This window comes from Pezoporus wallicus, unplaced genomic scaffold, assembly GCF_028554395.1.
Source record: "Pezoporus wallicus isolate ANWC-B61680 ecotype Strahan unplaced genomic scaffold, APGP_CSIRO_Pwel_v1 contig_4309, whole genome shotgun sequence".
In the NCBI taxonomy this organism is placed as follows: domain Eukaryota; kingdom Metazoa; phylum Chordata; class Aves; order Psittaciformes; family Psittacidae; genus Pezoporus; species Pezoporus wallicus.
In genome coordinates, this window is record NW_026638191.1 from 240,794 (window position 1) to 264,718 (window position 23,925).

General features: G+C 47.5%; 1 protein-coding gene across 2 annotated transcripts in view; it reads left to right on the plus strand.

Annotated features, from left to right (window-relative positions):
• The window catches only part of NEURL1B (neuralized E3 ubiquitin protein ligase 1B), a 131,191-nt gene extending 108,932 nt beyond the window's left edge, over window positions 1-22,259 (plus strand). For both annotated transcript variants that reach the window (XM_057409787.1, XM_057409788.1), the window contains exons 2-5: window positions 15,557-16,117; window positions 18,801-19,508; window positions 20,412-20,537; window positions 21,233-22,259. In XM_057409787.1, the coding sequence (XP_057265770.1) occupies window positions 15,557-16,117; window positions 18,801-19,508; window positions 20,412-20,537; window positions 21,233-21,477 (1,640 nt within the window). In that variant the 3' untranslated portion in view covers window positions 21,478-22,259. The remainder of the gene's footprint in view (window positions 1-15,556; window positions 16,118-18,800; window positions 19,509-20,411; window positions 20,538-21,232) is intronic.
• Window positions 22,260-23,925: the final 1,666 nt, after the last annotated feature.

The following is a 23,925-nucleotide window of genomic DNA, read 5'->3' on the forward strand; positions in this document are numbered from 1 at the left end:
TAGCTTATTCTACTGCTGATGTTATCCGCTTTGAAAAGGCATGTGAGCATGCCAAATACCAGTGTCGGCACATAGATATTGGCAATAATGAATCTGCTGTCCGTTTGCACCCTGCCTTCTTCCAAAATAACTTTCATGTCTAGACAAAGGATGCAGCTCACCTGCAAGGCTCAGCTATCCCCTTTGTTTGTTTTGCTATTGCATAGTAATTAAGATATTAATTTATTTTAAAGCGTTCCAAAAGCTGCCTCTGCAACCCCAGTGTTTATGTAACAGAGAGAAATTTATAATTTATTGAATTTGTGTGTGTTCTGCTGGGATTATTCATTGGAGGAACATACTAAGTGATTTTTTTGTATCCTAGTAACCAAATGTGCTTGCTTTTCCATGAATAATCTTTATAGTTTAACTTGACCGGCCAAATCTGGAAGGTAAAACTCAAGCGAATTAAATTTATCAAGGCAAATAATTACAAGGCACAGATAGCTCTTTGCAGGTGAGAGAGAACAATTTTTTTCTCCCTCATTTCACTAGATAATAATCAGATTGACAGATGCTGTCTGCAGAGTCTGATTGTACTGAGCAGAACAATAGCGGAAGTTTGAGTCGTTAGGAACTAAACTTCAAAACTTGGTTTGTTTAACATTCATAATTAATGAGTTGGTTGAAACAGCCCTTTCCTCCCTCAAACAAGCAATGCAATGGTTTCCAGTGCTTCCTAATTACAGTGCAGATTATTTGCCTTCTGGGGGTGCAGAGGTGGGAAGTTAGGGGGTGGAGTCCCCCATAGGTTGGAGTTCCCAGCTCTGCCACTGGCTCATCTGCTTCAAGAGGACATTGAGGATTAGTTACTAAAATGCTTTGCAAAGCCCTTTCTCCCTGGAATGCCGTCCCCATGTGGAACAGCCAGAGTTTATCACTTAATAAGAAGTGCTTGCATTTTTCTCCTTTAAAATTGATTAAAAATTAGCCCCTTTTCAAAATTGAGTTTTGAGGGATCGTGTTTCTTTTGAAATGTCTCTTCCCCTTCGAAATATTAAAATCTAGTTTTAGAAGCAAAACAAAAATAAAAGCTTTGCTTCCCAGCTCCCTGAACATGTTTACTGCTTCTCCCACCCTCTTCAAGCATTCAGCTGACCATCTCCAAGCAGAGGGTAGAGGTACATTCCTCCCAGAGAGGTCAAAACCACTTCACATTTTAAAACAAACTATCAAACCATCTTTTTTTTTGTATGCATTCCTATTTAGCAAATGTTTATACACCCATGCAAAAAAACTGCCCTCCTGTAAATAGTGAAATCTGTGGGCACGCCAGTGGAATCAGTCACCAAGCCACGCCAAGCAGCTCTTAACTAGTTGCTCAGATTTTCCTTTGAGATGAGAGTAACAGTACAGCCTCATGAGACAGTTCCAAAAAGATCGAGAAGATTTCCTTGTGTGCTTTTGGATCTTGACCATATTTGCCCCCTCCCTAATTTGTTCCCTGCCTCTTGAACACAGCCCTGCATGAGTAGTCCTTGTTTCCTAAAGGCAAGTCTAAAGGCAATGGGAAGAAGTGTTAGGTAGGTCAGTGCTGAGGACCTTTCTGTGCTTGTATTCCTGTATTTTCCCTTTCTGTACCTATACGCCTGTACTGAGTCAGGGCATCCCTTTGGAGTGGTTGCTGTTGTGCATCTCCAGATGTCATTCATCACCACATTTATCACCTCAGGTCTCTGCCCTACCAAGTCAATGCTCTTCCAAAAGTCTCCCTGTCTTTTTCGTAATCCTTTTTCCCCAGGGCTAACAGCGGTGCTGGGAGCACTGGTTGTGACTTGACTCTCTCTGTGGTAATGAAGGAGTAGCTCAAGGGAGTGATAGCTCACCAGCGTTGCCTTGGAGGGCTGTGGGGCTTGGGACCTGAAATGTTGGTGACCATTTTCCCAAGGAGGTGTTTGGGAAAGGCATGGTTGATGGCAGAAGGCGTGCTTGGGGTGTAGACGCAGCACAGCCTGGGATCCGTGCTGGGAAGCAGCCCCCAGCCTGTGGTAGAGGGGAATGATTGGGGCAGACATGCCAGGTGGGCTGCATCCTTCTGGTGGCCCCATGCAACCCTGGGTGCACACACTGCACCAGGGCTTTGCCCGATGTGGACATGTAGGTCCAACAAGGAGAAGGAAGAAACCTCCCCATCCAAAACGTTGTGGCTCTGCCCTGCTGTCACAGGATGGGGAGCTGCAGAAAAAGATCAGGTAGATCAGATTTGGCCGTTACTGCTATGAGAAGTGAGGCATCACTGCAAGGCAGGTGGGAAAGATGGGAGCAAAGGGCAAGGCCTTCAGGCACAGGGCTACGGCTTGTGCAATACTCAAGGAATACTGTTCCCGTGCCAGGGGAGGCTCCCGGTGCTGCCTCTCTGGCTTGGAGAGGTTCATGGCTTGTCTGGGTCTGGTCTGGGGAGCACCTACTAGTATTGCCCAACCAGCAGGTCCTCCTTATTAAGCACCACCTCAAGCTAATAAGATGCTGTTTTGCACCATCGTGTGCTCTCCATGCAAGGGAAACCATGCAGACGGCTTCTATATGCCATTAATACACAACCATATGGCACTGCTTGTATGCAGGCAAGGGCTCATGGAGGTTTAGTAACATCATGAAACATTTCTGCTATTGATCCTGCTTGACCAGGGTGACCTAGAAAAACCTGAAGAGGCAGAGGAGGACATGCAGCTGTCTCACAGAGCTCTGTGTGTATAGGATGCTGAGCTGGAAAGCATCCCTGAATTTGCTGTGGTCAGGCAGGCATGTCCTCTGCCCTGGGGCTGTTGATACACAAAAGGTTTGCTGGTCCTGTGTCCTATGGCTCTGTCTGAAAAAACCCACAGCGGTGCTAATGAAGGGGCTTTCCTACTGGGAACCAGTGGTTTTGAGCATATCTTCTCATGTACAAAAGCATAGGAAAGGGAAGGGGTAAGGAGTGCTACATCGGGGCAGGTGTTCGGGGTATGGTGTACATCTCAGGGTTATGCTGAGGACAGGCTATACTGCTTCCCAACCCTTTTCGCTCCTAGTATCTGCCATGATCAGCTGTTGCAAGCAGCAGGCTGGTTTCACCAGCAAAGGGTGATGAGTTTGTCTTTGGGGGATGCTCTGGTTTGCCTGCCCATCAAGAAGAGCTCAGGCATGTACCAAAGTACATGCACACCTTGCTGTGGCACAACGCAGCATGTGAGTGCTGGAAGTCCTCCACGGACCCGAGCTGATGGAGCTGTGCCAGGGTGGCCATTGGCCACTGCCATTCAGATGATTTTCAGTGTTATTTTTAGACAGTTTGAGTGCATTTGGTTTCAGCTGAAGCCAGTTTTTGATGTGCTGGCAGACAAGGGGCTGGCTGCATGGGAGCATGTCTGTATGGGGGAACGTGTCTTTCTGTGGGATGCAGGGAAGTTTTGGGGAAGCCAATCCTCTCCTGCAATCAGCAGATCACTGCAATGAATGAGTTGCTTAGGAGAGGGCTTTCTGCAGCTCTCGAAGTGACTGCTCAGATTTGGTATTTCAAGAGGCACTCTATGAGTAGTGGCACCTATAGCGCCCAGTGTCTGGTGGATTTGGGAGCAGGGGAAAGCCTCTTTGTGGGTCCATTTCGATGACTTCAGGCTTTCTGTACATTTGGCATTCCTTTTCCAGCATGTTTCTAGCTCTGAGGTTCCCTAGGAGATGACGTGAGTGGCACATGCAGCATGGGAGACATGGTGCCATCTACTTCAAAGAAGTAGATGTTTTTGAAATGCTGCGCTGAAAACACAGCGCTGCTGCCTGTGTTTTATTCTGGCCAGAACCACCAGAGGCTCGAAGCTGTCAACATGTAATTGCATATTTTTTGTCTGGTAATAAAATTTTGTTCTACCAAAGAAAAGAAAAAAACACCCCAAGAGAAACAAATCCTTTCTCTCCACAGTTTTTCATATGTGATTTATAGGTGTGTTTTTCCAAGTAAATCCAAACAAGGCTAGTGAGTGACTCTGAATTAAAATTTGATTCAGTTACGTGAAACAAGAGCCATCTGGGTGGAAATGGGAGGTTTTAGACAGCTGTTTATATTGTTTCATGTGGGATTTCTGAAACTCCCAATTCCATAGTTACCAAGGAGTGTGCTGTTTGACCATACAGTGGGGGTTCATAGGTGTAAATAATCTATGAAGAATGAAAAACAAATACATAACATAGCTATGAAAATAAAACATCTTGAAGCTCTGCAGTAAACTGTTTGAAAGATACAGACCAAGTGTGCTCTGCTGAACGATGCTCCAAGCTTCACCTTAAAAAGGTGGGAAAACATGGTGAAAACCAGCCCTTTATATTGCTTGGACCTCTCCTGGCAGGGATCCGTCCACGGGTAATTGCTGTTGAGGCTGCGGTGCTGTTTGTTTGCTGTGTTATTCCCACATTCTCCCCATCTTTTGGGAGCAATTCCTTCCTCTAGGGGAGGGAGCAAGAAAAGGCTTTGGCCTTTTTCTGGCCAAAAAAACTACGCATTTGTCTTCAACAATGCAAAGAATTGTCTCTCATCTCCAGATTTCTGCAGTTCACCTGCCTTTATCATCTCTTGGTACCACAAAGGGAGAGTAAAGGGAGAAAAATGCTGGTGTTGACATAGGTGTGCCGGGATCAAATCCCACTAGTGTTAAGAAGATTGACACAGAGGCTTAAAAATAAACCTCTCTTGCTCAAATCCTTTTTGCGTTGTAGTAATTGAAGACATTTGAGATTAAGAAAGGAGCTGAGGTCACTGTGCATCCAGTAATGGTATGATTGTGTTTTCTTTTGTTTGGACAGTTTAATGTCTCGAAGTGGCTCTTGTTTCCTCTTATTAATTCCTGTAAGTATCATGGAAAAGGATCTCACAGCTCAGCCATGCAGCAGCCAAGTGTTGCACAACCACCTGCCTCAGACTGGCTTCATAGCTTAGCAGAGAACTATGCATTTAACAAAAATTCAACCAAGGAGAAAAGGATGTGTCTTTTTTCAGTGGAATGTTTTCCTCTGTTTCTGGAGCAGCGAAGAACTCTTCTCTTCCTTTTATTTACTTTTGTCTTTTTTCTTTTCTTTTTCTTTTGAAGGTTTTTGGGTTTATTTCTGAAGAAGTTCTATATTCAGAAAAAGCTTATTTGTCTGAACATTAACTAAACCAGCCAACAAAATGTGTGATAGTATTGTGCAGGTTGGACTGTACGTGAGTTGAGTGAAGTCACCAGCCCTTCAGGTCACTTGGAAAGAGAGTTTGGCCAGTATTTAATACAGTTAAAATCTCCTTACTGGGAGTGTTGGCCTTATGCACCAGCCTACCCAGCACAGTCTGGCCTCGGCCCCTATAGCCCATTAGAGTTACCACCACCACAAATCCCTCTGTGCTTTGTGATGCCTTCAGAGAAGATAGCCTGGCAGAGGGGAAGAGCTGTGCTCCATTCCCATGATTTAATTATAACCAGTGATTCCCATCTCTTTGCCCTGTTTTGGATTCTTTACATGTTGTTTCGGAAAAGCTTAATGGAATTGCAGCCTTTGTATATATAAAATATAGGATGATTGAAGACCTGGCCACTTCTTTATTTAACTTCCCCAGCCATGCGTTCCTCCCAAAGCATTTTCCCCTCTTGCTGCCAGATCACTGTTTAAACTGTGTGTAAATACAAAAGGAACTATGGACAACGTTTAAAAATGCTGCACCATGTTGGGAGCAGGGCTTGCTAGAAAGAACACCTTCTGAAAGGCCTTTTTTCCCCTTTTGCTCTGGTTCTGTGGCTCCCTGAGGACAGATCAAAAGCCCGGTATGGGTGCCACCATTAAGTCTAATGTCTCACTGGTTATCCATCCCTGTTTAGACTGAAATAGCTCCACTGTTGTTTCTTTTAAACTGAATCCTTTCCTGTCCTTTGAGTACAGAGAAGTTGTAATTAGGGGGAGAAAAAGAAAGAGACCCTTAGAACCACTATGAAGAGAGGAGATAAAGACGAAAGAGGTTTCTGCAGCAAATTTGAGGCAAAGCGAAATAGCAGGTTTGTTCCTTTTATCATAAGGTTTTCTTGGAAAAAGCTGAAGGCAGAGATGAATGGCCAGGCCCTCCTTTCTGCGCCTGTAACATTGCTGTGAGTGCTGATCTCGCCCTTCATCTGCAGCTTTTCTTCCTCTCTAGTTCTGGACAATTCCTGTGCTTATGGGAAAGTTTCCTTGTGTTTTTACTGAGTGTGGAAAACAGGCTCAGCTCTTCTCAGCTGGAGCATCACACCCCATGCCGAGTCACCAGCAATACAGCTCAGTGTAGAGTGGTACAGTACAGCATGCATGCAAACCCGGGGAGCTTGCTGACAGCACATCTTATGTACTGGCCTTTCTCCAGACATCCTTTTTGGAGGAGGGAAGAGCATAAGTCTAAATTTTATACAGTCCAAATTCAGAGGGATGAAGATAATGTGAACACCGGCTTTTCGGGTGTTTTCACAGAGAACAATACATTAAAAGTGAAGCTAAATTGCTACTATTACTCTTCACATCTTTTTTCTCCCTGTTTCACAAGCTGCCCTCCTGGTGCAGTGCTGTGACTCTGCTGGTCTGTAGGGAATGGGTGGGTTTCCTGCATTAAGGAGACAACAAAATTCTTTCCCTCTTTTTGTTCCTGTCTGTGCTGGAAGCGACACATTGACGGGCTGCTGGGGAGGATGTGCTAAACTCCAGCTCTTTCCATGCGCCCTGTATTGAAAGCAGGGGATGGAATAAAATTGCTGCTCTGAGGATATTAAAAGGGAATGCATTTCATTCTCCAATTTCATTAAAAGCTATTAACATTGGAATGACATGGTCACTATTTATAAATCCCCAGTGCAGATGACTTGGTACAGCTGGTCAGAAGAAAAGAGGTTCAATGGAAACAGGGAGTCTATTTGCATTAATGGTGGTTACGTGCTCCTCCGGCAGTGAGGGCATGGACCATTTCAATGTCAGTGATTACGCCACTCACATATTCTTGTAACTATTCAGCAAATCACTGTCATGATTGGAAAAGGAAAACACCTGTTCAGAACCATGCTTTTCAACGTAAAACATTGCTCTGAGAAACAGTTCTGAGCTCTTTATACTGTTGGTAGGGGAAAACTTGTCTTGGAAGTGAGGAATTAATGAATGGAGAGGAATTGGGGGCAAGGAGACCAGCCCGTATTAATTTTTTAATCTGTGAAAAATACTTTAATGAGGAGCCTTTCTGTGCAGTGATTGATCTGATGGGTCTTCTGCAGACGCAGCAGCAGGGTTCCTCCCTGCCTCAAAGTGAGAGCCACATGTGGTGGCTTCAGGACTCAAGGGATAAGCAGCACTCACTGATATATGGTCTCTTGGGTTGCTCTTAGGCTGTCTCTGACATCTCTGCTGAGCAGTGAATGCTGCTGGCCTGGAGCGGGGAGGAAGGGATCTCTGAGACAGACCCCAGTGGCACAACATCCCTTAAATTAAGACTATCTCTCTGTCTTGATGCCATGAAAATCCATATTTGGGCCATGTGTAGAGCACTAAAGCTACTGAGAACTGGAGCAGTCATTAAAGAAAAAAATGCCCTGAACCCTAACTATTCTATGGTTCTATGTACTGTGGGGCTGTCCTTGAGTCAGGCTGTGGAAAAGGGGAGTGCATGAAGAAAATGGTGCTTGACACATCAGCAAAGCACTGTTGAAATGGGAGCCTTGGATGTTGGCCTTAGCATTGTAAATTCATGGAAACTGGAATCCATGTAGTAAATCAAAGCAGAATCAATCGCCCTAGAGAACATAAGGGTTTTCATTCACATCTCTACTCCTCTCCTTCCGTCTTTGAGTCTCCTTCTAAGTTCATTCCTCCAGGCCAGTCTTTCCAGCCTGAAGTATTTTAGTGATCTCTGCTTTATGGTGCACTTTATTGTCTGTTTCTAGAAAACAGTCAAAATAATAAATCACAAAAATACATATTCCAATCTCTGACTGAGAAGCTGAACATTTAGATTTGGAAAATACTTAGTTTTCCAACCTTGCAGTCTTCAGAAATCATTGGTGGAGTTGCTTAAACAGATGTCAACTTCTCTTTGCTTTTGATCCCCTCCCAAGCCAGTGCTATGGACTCTGACTTTAGGACTAGAAGATGAAGCGAGCTGAGCAGCCCTCTGCTCTCCCCAGGTTAAACTTCACTTTCGAAAGAAGGTAACAACTTCGTAAAAACATAATACGTCAAGTCAGGGTCACAGGTTTGCTCTTCTGGTGTATGAAGTCATATGTGTTGCATATGCAGCATATTAGTGAGAATATGGTCCAAAATTCACAGTAAGAGCTATAGTAAGAGCGGCTGACTGATTATTTTTTGACAAGATGTTTTTATCTTAAGCCAGTAGCCAAAAGTTTCATCTAGTTTTGCATCCCGTATTTTATGACTTTTAAATCCCTGACATCTTTCAAAGCTCTTTGGCTCGTGACCATGGCCTCTGACTGACATGAGCCAGTGGACTTGGGTGTCGAGGCCCTATAACAGATTGCAATCAGCCATGCCATTTCCAAGGCTCCTCATCTATCATGTAGCTGCTTTCATCGCTTGCACCAAAAGACTTAAGCAGGGATTATGGCATGAACCCTGCCTTTTCTCCATTCCTCTCCCTCTCACTCTGTCTCTCATTAACCAAGTCTAAGAATTTGTTACTAGAGTTGCAGACTCATTGACCCAGATTTGCTAATAATACGGGGGAGAGGAGATTTTTTTCCATGCTTAATCGCTGGCTTCTGTGTATTCTTAGTGCTATTTATATGCAGGAGAACTAAAAGCCTGTAATAAAGATGGGGCCAACTTTGCAGCAAAATTCATGCATGTGCTCAGCGAGAGGCACAACAGGAGAGAGACGGAGGAAGAGAGAGACGGAAGTGAACGTAGGTGGACTCACCAATACTTGCAGACCCAGCAGCAGATTTCTTAATAGCAGACCCTGCTTCTACAGCCTGATCCACAAGACCAGATTGGTTTAGCTCAGGGCTCCCCACTTTGCTCTGACAATGCCACACCATCAGTCATGCACTGGCTTGCTTTGTGCCAAGTTTGATTTCCCTTACCACCAAAAAGCGATGTCAAGCAGAAGGTCTGGAAGTGGGTTTGGGAGAGTCTTCCTGCCTGATCTGGGAGAACACTGGCTCTCCCCAGTCTTTGGGGTTCTGTGATTACTTCTGGGTCATGGAAGATTTGCTGTCAGCACTTTTCATCCTCGGAGCAGGCCTTCTGTCATGGTTTATTTTCTGCTTTGAGCCAGCTGGTGGATCTTGGAGACAGTCATTGGTTTCACCTGCACTTGCTGTCTTTTGGCTCTGATGCTGGTGTCATGATGTGACGTGTGGTTAACCAGGAGAGCTAAGGCTTGGCGTTGGCTTTCCTGTCAAGGCAGCCCTTCTTTTAAATGATGCGGTTGAACTTTGCTTTCTTATGAGCTCCCCACTGCTAGCAAAGGGCTTAATTTGAAAGGAGCAGTGATGCAAGAGCTCATTTCCCTAGGACATGGTGGAAGACAGGGGGTGGAACAGCCTGGAAAATACTCCAAGGTCCTGCTGGAATTGCCTGTGTTTGGTGGTTGGAGAAAAAGCATCAAAACAAAAGAACTTGGCCTAATGCTGTTGGCAAATACCTCTCTGCTTTTATGGAGGAATGCCTAGAAGTCATCATTGTCTCATGAGTCTCTGCCTAGAAAAAGAAATAGATTATAGCTTTTTGGTTTTCAAATCCCCCCTCCCCAATGTTTTGTCTCAAGCAATAGCCACTGAAGCAAGAGGGTTTTCTCATTTGAAAATCCTTGTGGAGACAGGCACAACTTGATTTTGCGAGCTTGAGGTCAGTCCCTGTTCTCTGCCAGGGATTTTTCTGGACTCTTTTGCAATGAAAAATGTTGTATGTTCGTTAGGTTTTTGCAGTAAGAGTTACCTCAGTGCCACAACACAACTTCTTTGAATGAAAAAACAACTTCTGCCTTTCCTCCTCCCTCCTTCCCAAATTAGTCTCTTAAAAATGTCACATTTCCTGCAATTCACAACAAGCTCTTCTGTCTCCCCTTAATGCCTCAATTTCTGCATCACTATTGCAAGTGAACCGTGTGAGGGTTTTTAACTCCCTGGAAATTTGTCTCAGGTTAGAGGACTGGGCAGGGAGATCTTTACATCAGCAGGTCATGCAAACCCCAGGCATCTAAATGGGGGATATTTATTAATTGTCAAGTTGAGTTTCCCAGTGCTGGAGCCAGCAGGATGTTCAGAAAGGAGGCCAATTCTTTTGTAGCAGCCTTGTAGTGGATTAGGTAGCCTGACTTCATAAATTCACACCAGTGAGCGTGGAATAGGCGACACCAGTGCTTCCCACAGAGGTCCCCGACACATTCTCTGTATTAAAGAAAAGGATGCCTAGGCCGTGCACTAAATTTATATGTGAACAGATTTTTATCTCTTGTTCTCAGAAGATAAGATCGCGGCACAGCAGAATCCTGTTTCGTGTTGCTGTTACCGTTTGTTATCTGCAGTAACAGCCTAGGCTGCTTCTTCCAGCCTCAAGTGAGGCTCCAGCCCTGTGCACAAGTGCAGCTGCATCATCTCCAGCAGTAAAGATGCAGAGGGATGAGCACAGCGAGGACCATGCTTTTACTGGACCACTGTGATTGACTTTTATTCCATGAGGGTTGTTTCTACAAGCTTGCCATCATGCAGTCAACTTGACCTTGTTGTCCCTACCTGTTGGAATTTTCCTGTTTCAAAGCAGAAGCCACCTGCCCCCTCTCTCCAGATGCCTTGTTTAATGTTCAACGGGGTTATTGCAGTAGCAGCCACCTGACCATCTACTGTAATAGGAAAAAGTTCTAATGTTACAGATAAAGCAGCCATATAGATAAGGCACAGGCGTGTTTGGTGGATTCCCTTTCTCCTGTGCAGCGGGCGTTAACAGATAGGTTTCAGGCTGCACACCACTCCCTTTAGGCCTTTTCTCTGAACAGCACAGGGAAACTATGCTCCAGTTGCCTGCTGATGAGCTCTATCTCCTGTGAGCTGTTCACCCATGGGGTAGTGGTCCCCTTGACATCCATGCTTGATCCAGCATGCATCCCTCTTTGGCACCTGGGTGCCTTGTAATTTGCTTGCCTTGTGATCCTGCACATCTTCTGTCACGGATTTACCTGCAGAGGTTCCTCAGGAAAGTGCTGTGGGACCCAGGCAATGTCTTTTGATGCAGACCATAGATTTATTGGTGGTACATCAGGAAGGCAGTGTTCTCCTCCTCGGTCAGGCTGCCCTTGCTGTAGCTCTCTGGTGTAGCTCTGGTCTCCTTGAACATTATGCTCTTCTCTCTTGTTTTAGGGCTGTCTGTGATATTATTCCTGCCTGGCTTCTCAGGGCAAGTGAAGATGGGATCAATCTGGCTTAAGGTTAAATCCCCAGCTAAGCAGTCTCCTCAGAAGAGCAGCAGCCGTGAAGAGGGCTCTTGTGCTGAATATTGCCTGCTGCTGTCAGTGGGATTTCAGTGCCACAGCAAACCTGAGGCTATGAACAAATGGGTGAAAAAAGGTTTCTTTTTAGAACTGGAACCGTGATAAATATGTGGGGTTTGTGCAGGGTCTGCTTGCTGTACGTTTTTGAAATGCAAAGTGCATGTTTGTTAACATACATCTCCAAAGGTCAGCATACCCTAAGAAATAAATGTGCTGGCCTTTTGGAAAGCAGGTGAAGTTTCAGATGTGTGACAGCTACTTGCAGTTGAGAACATGGACCCCCATAACCCAAATCTGTTTCAGCACTTCCTATGTGACACCATAAGGATGCAAATGGAAATGTTGCCTTGCCAAAAGGATTTCTTTTGCAGGTTTCAGTGAGGAGCCCTACACCATCCTTAATCCTTCAGCTGAGCTTTTTCTTCCATTTTCTTGGCTTATTTCGTATTTGCTGTCCTTCATACATTTGAGGGACTCATGCTGCAAGCATCATGTTTGCAGTTGGTGAGAATAGGGATGTAAACTGGAAAATTCTGGAATGAAAAGAAGCAAAATACTGGATGGGACCTCAGGACATGACAAACCCAATGGTTTTGTGTTCCGTTTGATGATGTAGCCAGCCTGCTGGCATGCTTACAGCACTCAGGGTTCAAAGTATTTGAGAACCTTATATTTTTTAATCCTTTTAGCTTCCTGTGAGGTGGAGGAATACTATTACTCTCTCTGAGGCAGGGAAGTGAGGCATAAAGAGAAGAAATTACTTGCTTAAAGCTTTGTAGGAATCTCATAGCTGAAATGAAGAGTCGGTGTAGCTTTTAGCTGCCTGTCACGGCATCGGGCACCCTTGGGTAAGGTGACGTTTCTGCCATGAGCTTGGCTGTCATTATCCCACTGACGGTCTTTGGGGCAGGCATACAGACAGGAGGGGTTGGGAGAAGTGGCAGAGGAGCTGAAATGTGATCCAAACTATGGAAGCTGAGCTGCAAATTAGGGCAATTCAAAGGCACAAACATCCTGTTGAGCTTGCCGAGTCCCCGCCAGAACATAATGAGTAAAGCACGCGCCCAAGCTCAGCTTCAGGCGTGTTTCAGTGGGAAAGCTCTGCCTCTGCTGCCTTGGGTTATGTCAGGTTTTATTCCTGGTGGCAACCGGCAGGTGTTCATGTGAGGGGGAACGGCATTATAAATAAATTATCCATTCATTTCCTTCTGGGGATTTTCCTATTGTTTCGCCACAATATGCTTTCCTGTTTTCAAAAAAACTCCAAAACAAAACAAAGCCAAACCCTGGCCCCAAGTTCCTCTCTGGCAGGATGGACCCAAAGCTGTGTTTGAAGTGGGTGTCTGTGTCATTGCTCTTCTGGCAGTAGTGCTGCTGGCACTGTCACTCCCACCTCGGTCCCCTGTTCTTTCAGTGTGGGAAGTACCTGCCCGGGAGCTGTGCTGGAGGCAATCGCATCCTGCTGTGCTCTGTCTTTACACAGGTCTTTTCTCCAGCGGGTCAGTGTGGGAGGAAGGCTGGTCCTGCACAGGGAGTGGAACGCAGGGGTTTCTTGTGATAGCAGAGAGGAGAACAAAAGTCCTCTTCCCTCCTTCCTCCTCCTGGCCAACACGCTGAGGCCAGGGCACTCACTTTCACAGGGAAGTTGTTTTAACCATTTTAGAAGAATAATGCAGCTCAATGGATGGCTTCTCTACATGGTGAGGCTGTTGCCCAGCAGCGCCTATCGGTAGCTTTGCTTAAGCCACGTCCCGGCTGGACAGCACAAAGGCTCTGTGAATCCAGATGTAAAACAGGGAGTCGGGGTGGGGAAGTGTGGCCAGGAGAGGATTCACCGCTTGCCTCTCAGGGTCACTCACCACTGCTATGTGCTGGCTGAGTTCATGCCGTCATGCCTCTCTCTGCTAAGAAAACCCCAAAGCCTATTTCCTCTGCAGCAGCATCATTTGTCGGGAACATTTCCAGGCAGACACATGGAGCAGCACCCACATGAGCTGCGGGTGGGTCTGTGCTGAGAGCAGCCATGTTCTGCGTTTTAGCTCTTCAGAAGGCAAGAAATGAGATTTCTCCTGGGAATACCCAAGATAAATACTCACACCTCATGTAAGCATGGCCAAGGCTGACCCCACAGCACCTCCTGCACCTGGAGAGCATGGGGGGAAGCCTGGCCAGCAACACTGCTGTGAGTGGAGGTGCTATGCTGGGCTGGGGGACTGCCCTGAGAGGATTTAACAGCCAAGGGGATCTTCTCTGCTCTCTGTCTCCCCCAGGACTCTGCCTTCATGGCATGGAAATAGCAAACATCCCACTGGTGTGAGAACAAAGATGTATTTATGTACATCACTGTACAACAGGGTTAACCATTACCTTGTGCTATGCAGCGATTGTCACGTGCAGTGTGAATGAAGAGATACAAAAGACCTTTTATTTAGCCACTGTGTTTGCCTGTCACAATTTAGGGTTGCCTTTTTTATCTTGATGTAAACAGGAGCTTTTTCTGCCTCTGTAGCTCTGACTCCTCTTGCAGATGCTTGATTTCAAGGGCTAATCCTGTGTTCAGATCTTGCTTGCAACCCCTCTTCTCTTGCATTCGCGAAGGCAGTGGCTGCTCAGAGCCTCTAGTAGTTCAGGCATGAATGAAAGTCCCAGTGTCTTGCTGCCCTACCTGGTATTTGCTCGCAACAAGAGGTGTGACAACTGCAGCTCTCCTTCCAGCTTTCCAGCTGAGCTCCCGGCATCTTCTGGTGTTTCTTTCCAAAAGAGCAAAGCATCAGAAAATCCTTCCCTTGTCACAGTGCAAAGCCAGGGGTTACACAGAGGAGGAAGCAGTTTGAAGCAAGGGCCAGGCAGACAGCTTCTAAAGCTTCAAATGTGGCAAGGCATTTCAGAATAAGTGTGTGCAGGTTTATATTTAACAGGATGACTTTGAGCACCCAGGGTGCCTTCCATTTGTGCTTTCAGAATCTGCAAAGAGGAGGAGTGGTGGAGTAGGCGGGGAATGGGGAAATCAAAGTGCCTGTGACACCGTGGTGGTGGTCATAGGAGCCCAGGTCATTGAGCAAGACCCTGTGTGTCCAGGATGTGCGGAAGAGATTGCCTCCTCCTCATGGAATTTATAGCTAAGGCTTAAGATTAAAAGTTGAGCTTTTTTCATTTGTGCTTCACGCATGTGTGAGCTTCGCTTTAGGCCTCAAATCTGCTGCTCTTGAAATTGGTCTCGAAATTGTTATTGACTTTAAATGCTGCAAGATTTCACCCATAAATTCTTCTCCCATCTGCAAAACAGGGATGGCAGGATTTCTGTGCCATCTGTGGTGCTGTGAAGCTGAAAACAATCATCATTTATAAAGTGCTTTGAGCTCAAATGGGAGGTTCTGTGTAAAGGCAAGGTTTTGCAGGAGGAAATGTTCCTTAATGTGCCAGTTGCATCTGATAGCTGAATCAGGGGCTGGGTTGGACGTTTTGGAAGAACAGTCTGGTGATGCAGAGGTAGTGTTCCAGCTGCTAAATGTCTTGGTTTATTTTTGTTGTTCAAAATCTCCTGTTCATCATTACAGAATTAAGGGACAGAGAATCCAGTGGCTGAACGTCCCACAAAAATCAGTATCCTACATCCATGCTCATTTTGAGCACCTCTGATCTTAACAGCCTCGAGTCTCAGTGTGCCTCTGGCCACCAGCTGGTGATTTAGCAGCACATGCATTACAAATAGGAAACTTGGAGCCGCAGTCACAAGTGTTAAGCCTTTCTGAGTGCAATAGGATGCATTTGATGGGAACAAAAGGATGTTAATTTATACCCAGCTTTGCAGGGCATAGAAGGGAAGCTGCCTAACCTTTGCCTCCAGAGCTACATTTGCCTTATATTTGCATAAAGCTGAGGGCCCAGTTGCTGCAACAAAGAGCAGATTGTGGCCAAGCACAACAAGTTAAGATTAAATACTGAGGTTCCCAGCGGGTAGTGCAAAGCATGCGTGGCAAGCAGCAGTTGCCCAGGCTGAGCTAACATATGGCTCGGGTCAAGCACTTCTAACGGAGCCGCTGGTTTCTCCTTTTGCAGACACAAGCCACCCGACCCGCTCCGTCTCCAGCCGCCCCTACTACAGCTTGCCCAACAGCAGCCATGAGAGACGCTCGGTCCTTGCAATCACGGAGCCGCCGCGTTTCCACTCACAAGCCAAAGGCAAGAACGTGCGTCTGGATGCGCACTCCCGCAAGGCCACGCGGAGGAACAGTTTCTGCAACGGAGTCACCTTCACCAACCGGCCCATACACCTCTATGAGAAAGTCAGGCTGAAGCTGGTGGCTGTGCACCACGGCTGGAGCGGAGCCCTGCGCTTCGGCTTCACCATTCATGACCCATCACAGATGAGCTCTGACGAGATACCAAAGTACGCCTGTCCAGACCTAGTGACCCGACCTGGATACTGGGCCAAAGCTTTGCCGGAGAGGTTTGCTGTGAGAGACAATATCTTGGCCTTCTGGGTTGACCGTCATGGGAGAGTCTTCTACAGTATTAATGATGAGGAGCCAATATTGTTTCACTGTGGTATTAAAGTTTCTGGTCCCCTCTGGGCGCTCATAGACGTCTATGGAATTACCCATGAAGTGCAAATACTAGGTAAGTGTGTGTTTTGGCCTGTGGGTTGCTTTTCTGTTGGTTTTGTACCTCAAATTAAGCATTTTTCTTTTGCCAGCAGTGGGGATCCAGAAAGCAATGTATTTCAGGGATGTCAGTGATGGAAATCCCTAAGGCTGTGCGTTGTAGCAGTCACGTGAAGGGATAAATGGAAATCCTTGCATGTAACTTTATCCACCTTTTTCTAAGCTAAATATGGTGCTATGGCATGGAAAAACATGGTGCTGCTTTACAGCAAGGTCCCAGGGACTGAGGAGACAGAGGTGACCAGTTCTGGCTTCCCCTGTTTTTTCCCAGCTGCCAGGTACTGTTAGTCTACTGGAAAACTACCACCCATTCCCCAAGAGTTTTGTGGGGCTTTTCCCCAGCCTCTTTCTCAGCCCTTGCCCTTGGTCCCTGCCTGGGCTGGCAGTTTAACAAGCTGTGTTTGCAGGTGAAACCCACCTTACCCTTCCTTTACACATGGGCATCTCTCTTATGTCCGCAAAGCACCGACTGCAGCACAGGATACAGCCCACCAGCTGAAGAGTGATGAGAAAATGTAGTGTGAGCTCCTGTGTGCTTTGGCATCCTTGCCACCATGGGCTATATCTGCCCTCACCCCTAAGCAGATTGCTGCATTCAGGTGGTTCCTGGCTGATTTACAAGCACCATCCTTGGGGAGGGCTGCAGGAGATGATGAATTTGTTCCCATCAGGAAACCGAGCCTTTCGTGACTTTTACAGCACTGAAATTTCAAATGAATTCAGTGTCAGATGGAGTGTTTTGAACTGGTCTAAACCATGGGGAATCCTTTTAAAATACAAGAGTGCTGCCATTTCCCAGAGGCTCCAAGGAGCTGATTTAGTTTTAACAGCCAAACTACGCTGCACCTGCTCGAGGGGATGGTGCCTCTGTCCTCACACGCAGCAGACACCAGCCATAAGCTGTGAAATGGTTAGTCTAGTGGGCAGGCAGCTTCATCACATATTCTTCTGAATGGTGCCAATTATTTTGTGGGTGAGAAGGCCACACATAAACAATACTTTGCCCTGCCTGCTCTGCCTCAAATGTGTAATTAAACCTTACCAGCAGCTTATCCTGTAATTGCACTTGTGGCACACTCCAGTCTCTGGTGCTCATCACAGAGGTGAAGGAGCATTTGCTGTGTTGGCCAGTGCAGCTGCTTCTGGCCAATAGAAAGTGGTCCTTCTTCCTCATTTGATTGTAGTTAGAGAAATAAAATGCAGCTTATTTCTGCCCCCTCTCCCACCAGTCCTGCCTGCCACATCGATTGTGCAGAGGGAAGGACTCAGTCTGAGGGCACCTGTACTCTGATTTGTTATATATTTCTTTAATCAAAGCGCACAGCCCCACAAACTGCTGCGGGAATCAGGGCGATGCTCAGCTGTGGTACCAGGAGACCCAGCCTCCTTGCTACAGATGTGATGGTGTTATAGCAGACATGTTTCTTTCACTGTCTCTTCCTCATAAAATTTTGCAAGTCGAGAAAGCCATGAAATGCACAGGTCACAAAATGCATCTTTCAGCAGCATGAAGCTTGGGCATGTTTTACTCCTCTGTGGAGCATTTCTTGACAGATATCTTGTACTTGCTGGAAGCATCTGGTCCAGCCATCAATTGACACCAGTGGCCTCTCCTGAACGGGCTTCTGAGCAAAGGCAGCCCCTGTTCTGAAACTGCTGGATGGATCTGGGTGGTTCTCCTGCTGGTGACTTTCTCCTCCAAGGAGCAGGCAGTGATAGTGCTGGGGTGCTTCTTCCCACTCCATCTTTGGGAAGACCAGGAGTCTGCTTCATTCACACACTCTTAACTGCTACATGCTTTGACTTTGCTCATCTAGTTAATGCCTTACCATCAGAGCGAAGTGTCCGAGCTGCCCTGGGCAATGCTGGAGGTAAAAGGAAGAGCACTCCTGAACCTCTCCACACCTTTAAATCCTCCCCAGCCTGACATGGCCAACTTGAAAATCTGTGAAATGAAGAGTCAGCATCCTGGCTTTCCCTTTGCTGTCAAAGGATGAAATAAATCCCTGCTGTAAAAAATCTTCTTCGTAACACTTGCAGCAAGTAGATTTTGTGCCAAGCTCTCTATTGAAAATCTCTGCAGTGCTGTGAACACCCCTGAGGTACCCTCTTGAAGTCCAAGAGAGGTAAAATGACCTGTCTTGAGCGCACCTATGGCTAGGCACCTCTGTAAGGAGTGTGAAAGAATACTATTCATGCTTGTACTTCTCCCATCACTGTGCTTGGGATTTGGTTTGCACAAGACCTTTGGACAACAAGATACTGAGATGTTTCCTTCTTTTACAGAGTAACCTCAAAGCTATTAGACCCCTCTACTGAGAAAGCTGTAGGACCACACTGGTTTACAGCTTTTCCCAGTTCAGCAGTGCAAGGAGCTCCCAGATTACATGGGTACTTCATGACACTTGTTTTTCCTCAGCCAATGCCAAGGTGCAACTATTTCTGTGTACTCTCCACATGCGACTCTCCACTCCTAGCTCTTTACTAATGGTTGACCTCTGGCTAATTTTCCCATTGTTTTTCCATTCGAAGGAACAGAATTCAGATAGTCTCTAGGCTGAAATAATAACAAATGTAACAAGAAAAGTAGGCAATTTTATCTTACTCTGATGCCCCTTATCACTGTGTTTGTCTCACAGATAGCATGTTTGCAGAGACCATGACCACTGCTCGTCTCAGCTCTGCCCGTCTCAGCACTTGCCTTCCACAGAGCAACCACGATTCAGCCAATTTCAATAACAACGAACTGGAGAATAACCAAGTGGTGGCCAAAATTGCAAACCTAAACCTAAGTCGGGTACCGGGACTTGCGACAGACAACCACATCATCCCCTGTTGCCCAAACCGGCGGCAGCATGCCCATGGGGTCCCAGCCTTCCTGGACACAGACCTGCGGTTCCATCCCACCCGTGGACCTGACATCACCTTTTCTCAGGACCGGATGGTTGCATGCACCAACTGGCAAGAAAGCAATAGGACTTTGGTGTTTTCTGACCGGCCTTTGCACATTGGTGAAAGCCTCTTTGTGGAAGTAGGACATCTGGGGTTGCCATATTATGGGGCCCTTTCCTTCGGCATCACTTCTTGTGATCCGAGTACTTTACGGACAAATGAGCTCCCAGCAGATCCAGACTTTCTCTTGGACCGCAAGGAGTACTGGGTGGTTTACCGAGCGTTCCCGGTCCTCAACAATGGCGACATCCTCAGTTTCATGGTCTTGCCAAATGGGGAGGTGCACCATGGGGTGAACGGAGGCAGCCGAGGGATGCTGATGTGCGTGGACACCTCGCAGTCTCTCTGGGTGTTTTTTACAATCCATGGTGTAATCAATCAGCTCAAAATACTGGGTAAGTGCAGGCAAATGGAATGATAATGGGGAGCATGTGGCTGGTGAATTTTCCTGGGCCAGAACAGGAGCTAGGGGTTTGCATTCCCAGTGTTCCCTCTACTAGGTGGTCACTTGTGTGAGGAAGCAGCTCCTTATCTCACCTTGTGTTTGCAAACAAGAGTGTGTGGGACATGGTAGCTCTCCCATGGATGCAGCTTATACAAGTCCCCCATAAAAGGATGAGACTTGAGAGACAAAAGAAACAGCAGGCTAGGGGGGACCACAGCTGGTTTTCAGATGGTTTGTTTTTAAAAAGGATTCTTTATAAATCCACTGTTCCAGCTGACAGGTATTAAACTCCTGCCTTGGTAAGGGCAATGATTTTTGTGAGCTCTGGTTTAATCACATGTGCTGCTGGTAGACAGTAACCACTCCCCAAGCACTGCCACAGTTTGAGTATCAGATGGCATTTCAATGTTGAGCTGTTGCTGGTGACCAGTTACAACTTCTCCTTTCTAAGTCAAGGATTCTATCAGAAAACTGACAGTGGTAACTTTGTGAATCAAGTTTTTCTTATTTAAAGCAATGGCCTTTCCCAGCTGCCCCTGAGACAGTGGTAGCTAGAGGCCACTGCTGCTGGAGAGATCAGGACCATGGGGATGGGACTTTACACCCTAAACAATGGCTGTCAGATAACTGGTTCTTACTTCACTGAAGCACTGATCAGACATTGTACAATGGCATTGTGAGGTCCAGGTCCTGGAGTTCACATCCATAATCATGCATCTCCATCATACTAAGGGGCAGCACTTAACCCAGCAGGTGGGCTTTACCCTAAAGCACTGAGGGCTGAGGGGCATTTAGCTGGGCTTTGGGTGTCCATCAGTGCCACAGTGGGCTCAGCTCTCTCCCTTGTTTGCAGGCACTGTGCAGTCCAGCCCAGTGACCATCTCTCCCTCAGGATCACCTGGCGGCTCACAGTATGACAGTGACTCGGACATGGCCTTCAGTGTGAACAGGTCATCATCTGCTTCAGAGTCATCACTGGGTAAGGAGAGCCCGTGTGCCAAGACAGGGATCCGGGCAGACAGACAGTGCTGGGGTTACACAAGGCAGCAGGGCAAGGTTGTGGGGCAGATGTTACATCCGCAACACCAACAGAAATAAGTGGAAAGAAACAAAGTGATGGGAAGATTTTCATGGCTTGAGGAAAGGCTGCACGTTGCTTCCCACTTTGTCTAATGGAAGCAGTCTCTGCAGTAGGTGGGGGTGCAGTATCATGTCTGGGGGTCTTACAGCACCCAGACCACTGCTTTCTGCACTGTCAGGGCTCCACTGACAGGGGTGCCTGCATAACCACTCACATGCTGGTGTTTGGCATGTGCTGCTGCCATCCAGCATGGCTGATGAGATGCAGGAGCACCCTTAACGGAGCATGGCTCCTTTGGGGAGAGTGGGGCTCTGCACACTCACACCACGAAATGGGTGTGCAAAATCACAGCCCTGCTTGGGGAAGCCCTGGTGTGCTGTGCTTGCTCTGTCTATACAAAAAGGATGGTAAGCTCTGCCCGGGGCTGTACCTGTGCTGCCAATTAGGATGCGCTGAGATTCGTTTGGCAAATGAACCAGGCAATGACTAAGGAAGGAAGAGCCTTAAAGGTTGACTTGAGTGTGTGTTGTACAGTCTCAGGCTTGCACCATCCTGGTGACTAAATGATCTTATTCCTTCCTTCTCTTTCACAGTGACTGCTCCGAGCTCCCCCCTGAGTCCCCCCATCTCTCCCGTTTTTCCCCCTCCGGAGCCAGCAAGCACCAAGAACGGGGAATGCACCGTTTGCTTTGACAGCGAGGTGGACACGGTGATCTACACCTGCGGACACATGTGCCTCTGCAACACCTGCGGTCTTAAGCTGAAGAAGCAGCTCAACGCCTGCTGCCCAATCTGCCGACGGGTCATCAAAGATGTTATTAAGATATACCGCCCGTAGCGCCCGGCTCGGGTCGTAGGAAGGGGGAACGCCGCTAGCAGTAACCATGCCTTTCCGTCCCTGCTTATGGGTTATCGTGCTGGTCAGTCGTTATCAAGTGGCTCGTTATCTGTGTTTCCTTATTTGACTGGTAGGGCACAATTCAGGGATCAAATTGAGCTGAGGATCACGTGGGGCCCAAAGGCACGGCTGCCGTGCCGGCCAGGCTGTGTGCCCATGGGTGAATCCGGGAAATCGCGGTCTGGATCCGACCCAGCTGCAAATGAGAAATTTCCTGTGCAAAGGCTCTTTTTTCACTTCTTCCTCCAGTGAAGGAAGCTCTTGCTGTGGTGCGTGTTGGGAAGGGGAGGTTGCCACTTATTTGGTCAGTGCTGGATGCCACTGGGCTTCCCAGTCCCGAAACCCCAAGAGCCCTGGTCTGCTGCCAGGTGCTTGTGCTGGGGTGGGATAAAATTAGACAAGGCCCAGTGGGAGGGTTTAAAGTGGGCAAAACTGGTCTGGAAATGTCATGTTCATCCATGTAAGGGGAATTAGCTGAGGCCAAAATAGTAGCACAGACAGATTCTCTCTTGTTTTGTTTGGGTTTTGCCCCCCTTGAGCAGGCTTCTGTGGCACATGGAGAAGCTGGTCTGGCTTTAGATCAAGCAGCTTATATAAAGCGGCTTTTGCTTTCTGTGGCAGAGCAGAGACTTTAGGCCAGGGAGGCTGAGACCCATGGAGCAGCCACAGGGTAGCAGTGAGGAGCATGAGCCCACTGAGAGCCCCAGCTGCGGCAGCAGCAGTGATGGGCTGTTCAGGCACTGCCATATGGCTGGCTGCTGAAGCTATGAATTGCAGCCAGTGGCTCAGTGGTGCATTTGGATGGGCACACTGCAGTCCTAGCTCAGACAAAGCATGAGGCTACCATCATCTACAGCGACGGTGTTTATCACCTCCAGGCACACAAGGCCTGCATTTTCCTCTGCTCCTCTTCGCAGGCAGTGTAGCTGCTGTCTCACACTGTCCTGCCTGGCTCGCCTCCCCTAGCCCTTCCCCTGCTGCCAGTACTGCAGCAGGGCTCAGCCTTTCTCCTGCCCACCACAGGGACTTTTTGGAGCCCATGGTGAGAAACTGATTTCTGTCCCAGTCCCAGCAGACTTAGCTTTTTTCCTAGGGACTGTATCTGCTGATTTTACCTGCTCTTTCTCCTGCCTTTTCAGGTTTCCCGGCACAGCTCCCAGCTGCCCAGACACTGAGTCCCAACAGTAGATGAGAACTTGTTGAGATGAACAGGGATCTGTCTCACTTAGCTTTACTTGGGAGAAGGAATGAAAAAGGGTCTTGGACTATTAGTAGATGTTGGGACTTAAAAAGTAAATGGATTTCAGCTGTGATATTAGCTACATGCAGAAGCAACCTGGATGAGCTGGGCAGCATCTGAGCATGCAGTATTGGTGCTGGTTTGAGGAACTTGGTGTTCTCCTTCTGCTCCTGCAGGAGCTACCCTCTGTTCTCCGTCCTCTGCCCACTTGTGTGGCTCCTGTCCAGTCCTTCAGCCTGCGCCTGGTTGGTCTCTAACTGGTCCAGGTTTGTAAAGAAGGGAAGAGAGAGGATGCAAGTGATAGGATAAGAGAGGGGCTGGTGTCATTTTAGCTTGGTGACCTTGTGCCACCAAGTGCCACCAAGTGCATAGAAACACCTTTCTTCAGAAAGGTGCAATTACCACGTTTTTGTCCAAAATAAAGGAAAAAGAATGGCAACCCCTGTATGCTCAGGGTTTCAGGGCCTAGAGGGGCAGCCTGCCTTTGTTGCTGTCTGTCACCTTGCCTTGCCATTTACTCTCTCCTCCAAGGTGCCGTAGCCATGGGTGTGCTGCCACCTCTCACAGTGCTGGCACTTGGTGGTGCCGCCAGTGCTGCACTTGTTACCAACCGGCACTTGGTCCCATCCCAGCCCTGCTCCACCATCAGGAGGGCACACTGAGGAGCAGCTCATCCTCCTCCTGCAGCGCTGTGCTGCCGGCTCGCAGGGCACGGAGAAAAACTTTGGTTTTTTTTAATCTTGAAGAGCTAAACAACATTTTAATTCTGTGTGTAAATGAGAGGCTGCTGTAGCGTGAGATCTCTTACCCATTGCCCTGCTGCATCGGCACGAGAGCCTGCTGGCTTTCCAGAGCCCTTTAGGGAAACTTGGCTCATGCCGCTGGCTGTGATGCTGCCGAGCGTGCCCAGCCCTCAGCAGAGCCACTGGCACTGCACCTCTGGCACGAGTTCACTTACACCTTTGCAAAAGGTGGCAGTGAGGGCGTCTTTCCAAGCTGGAGCCTTGTCCAGCCCCTCTGCCCGCGGACCGCAGGCATTGCCTTCACAGAGACCTCCCAGATGATGCTATGGCAGATCAGGGTCTGGCTGTGGTGAGTGGGTGCAGCACGAAGAGCATGATGATGGCAAAGTATGTGAGCAGGTGATG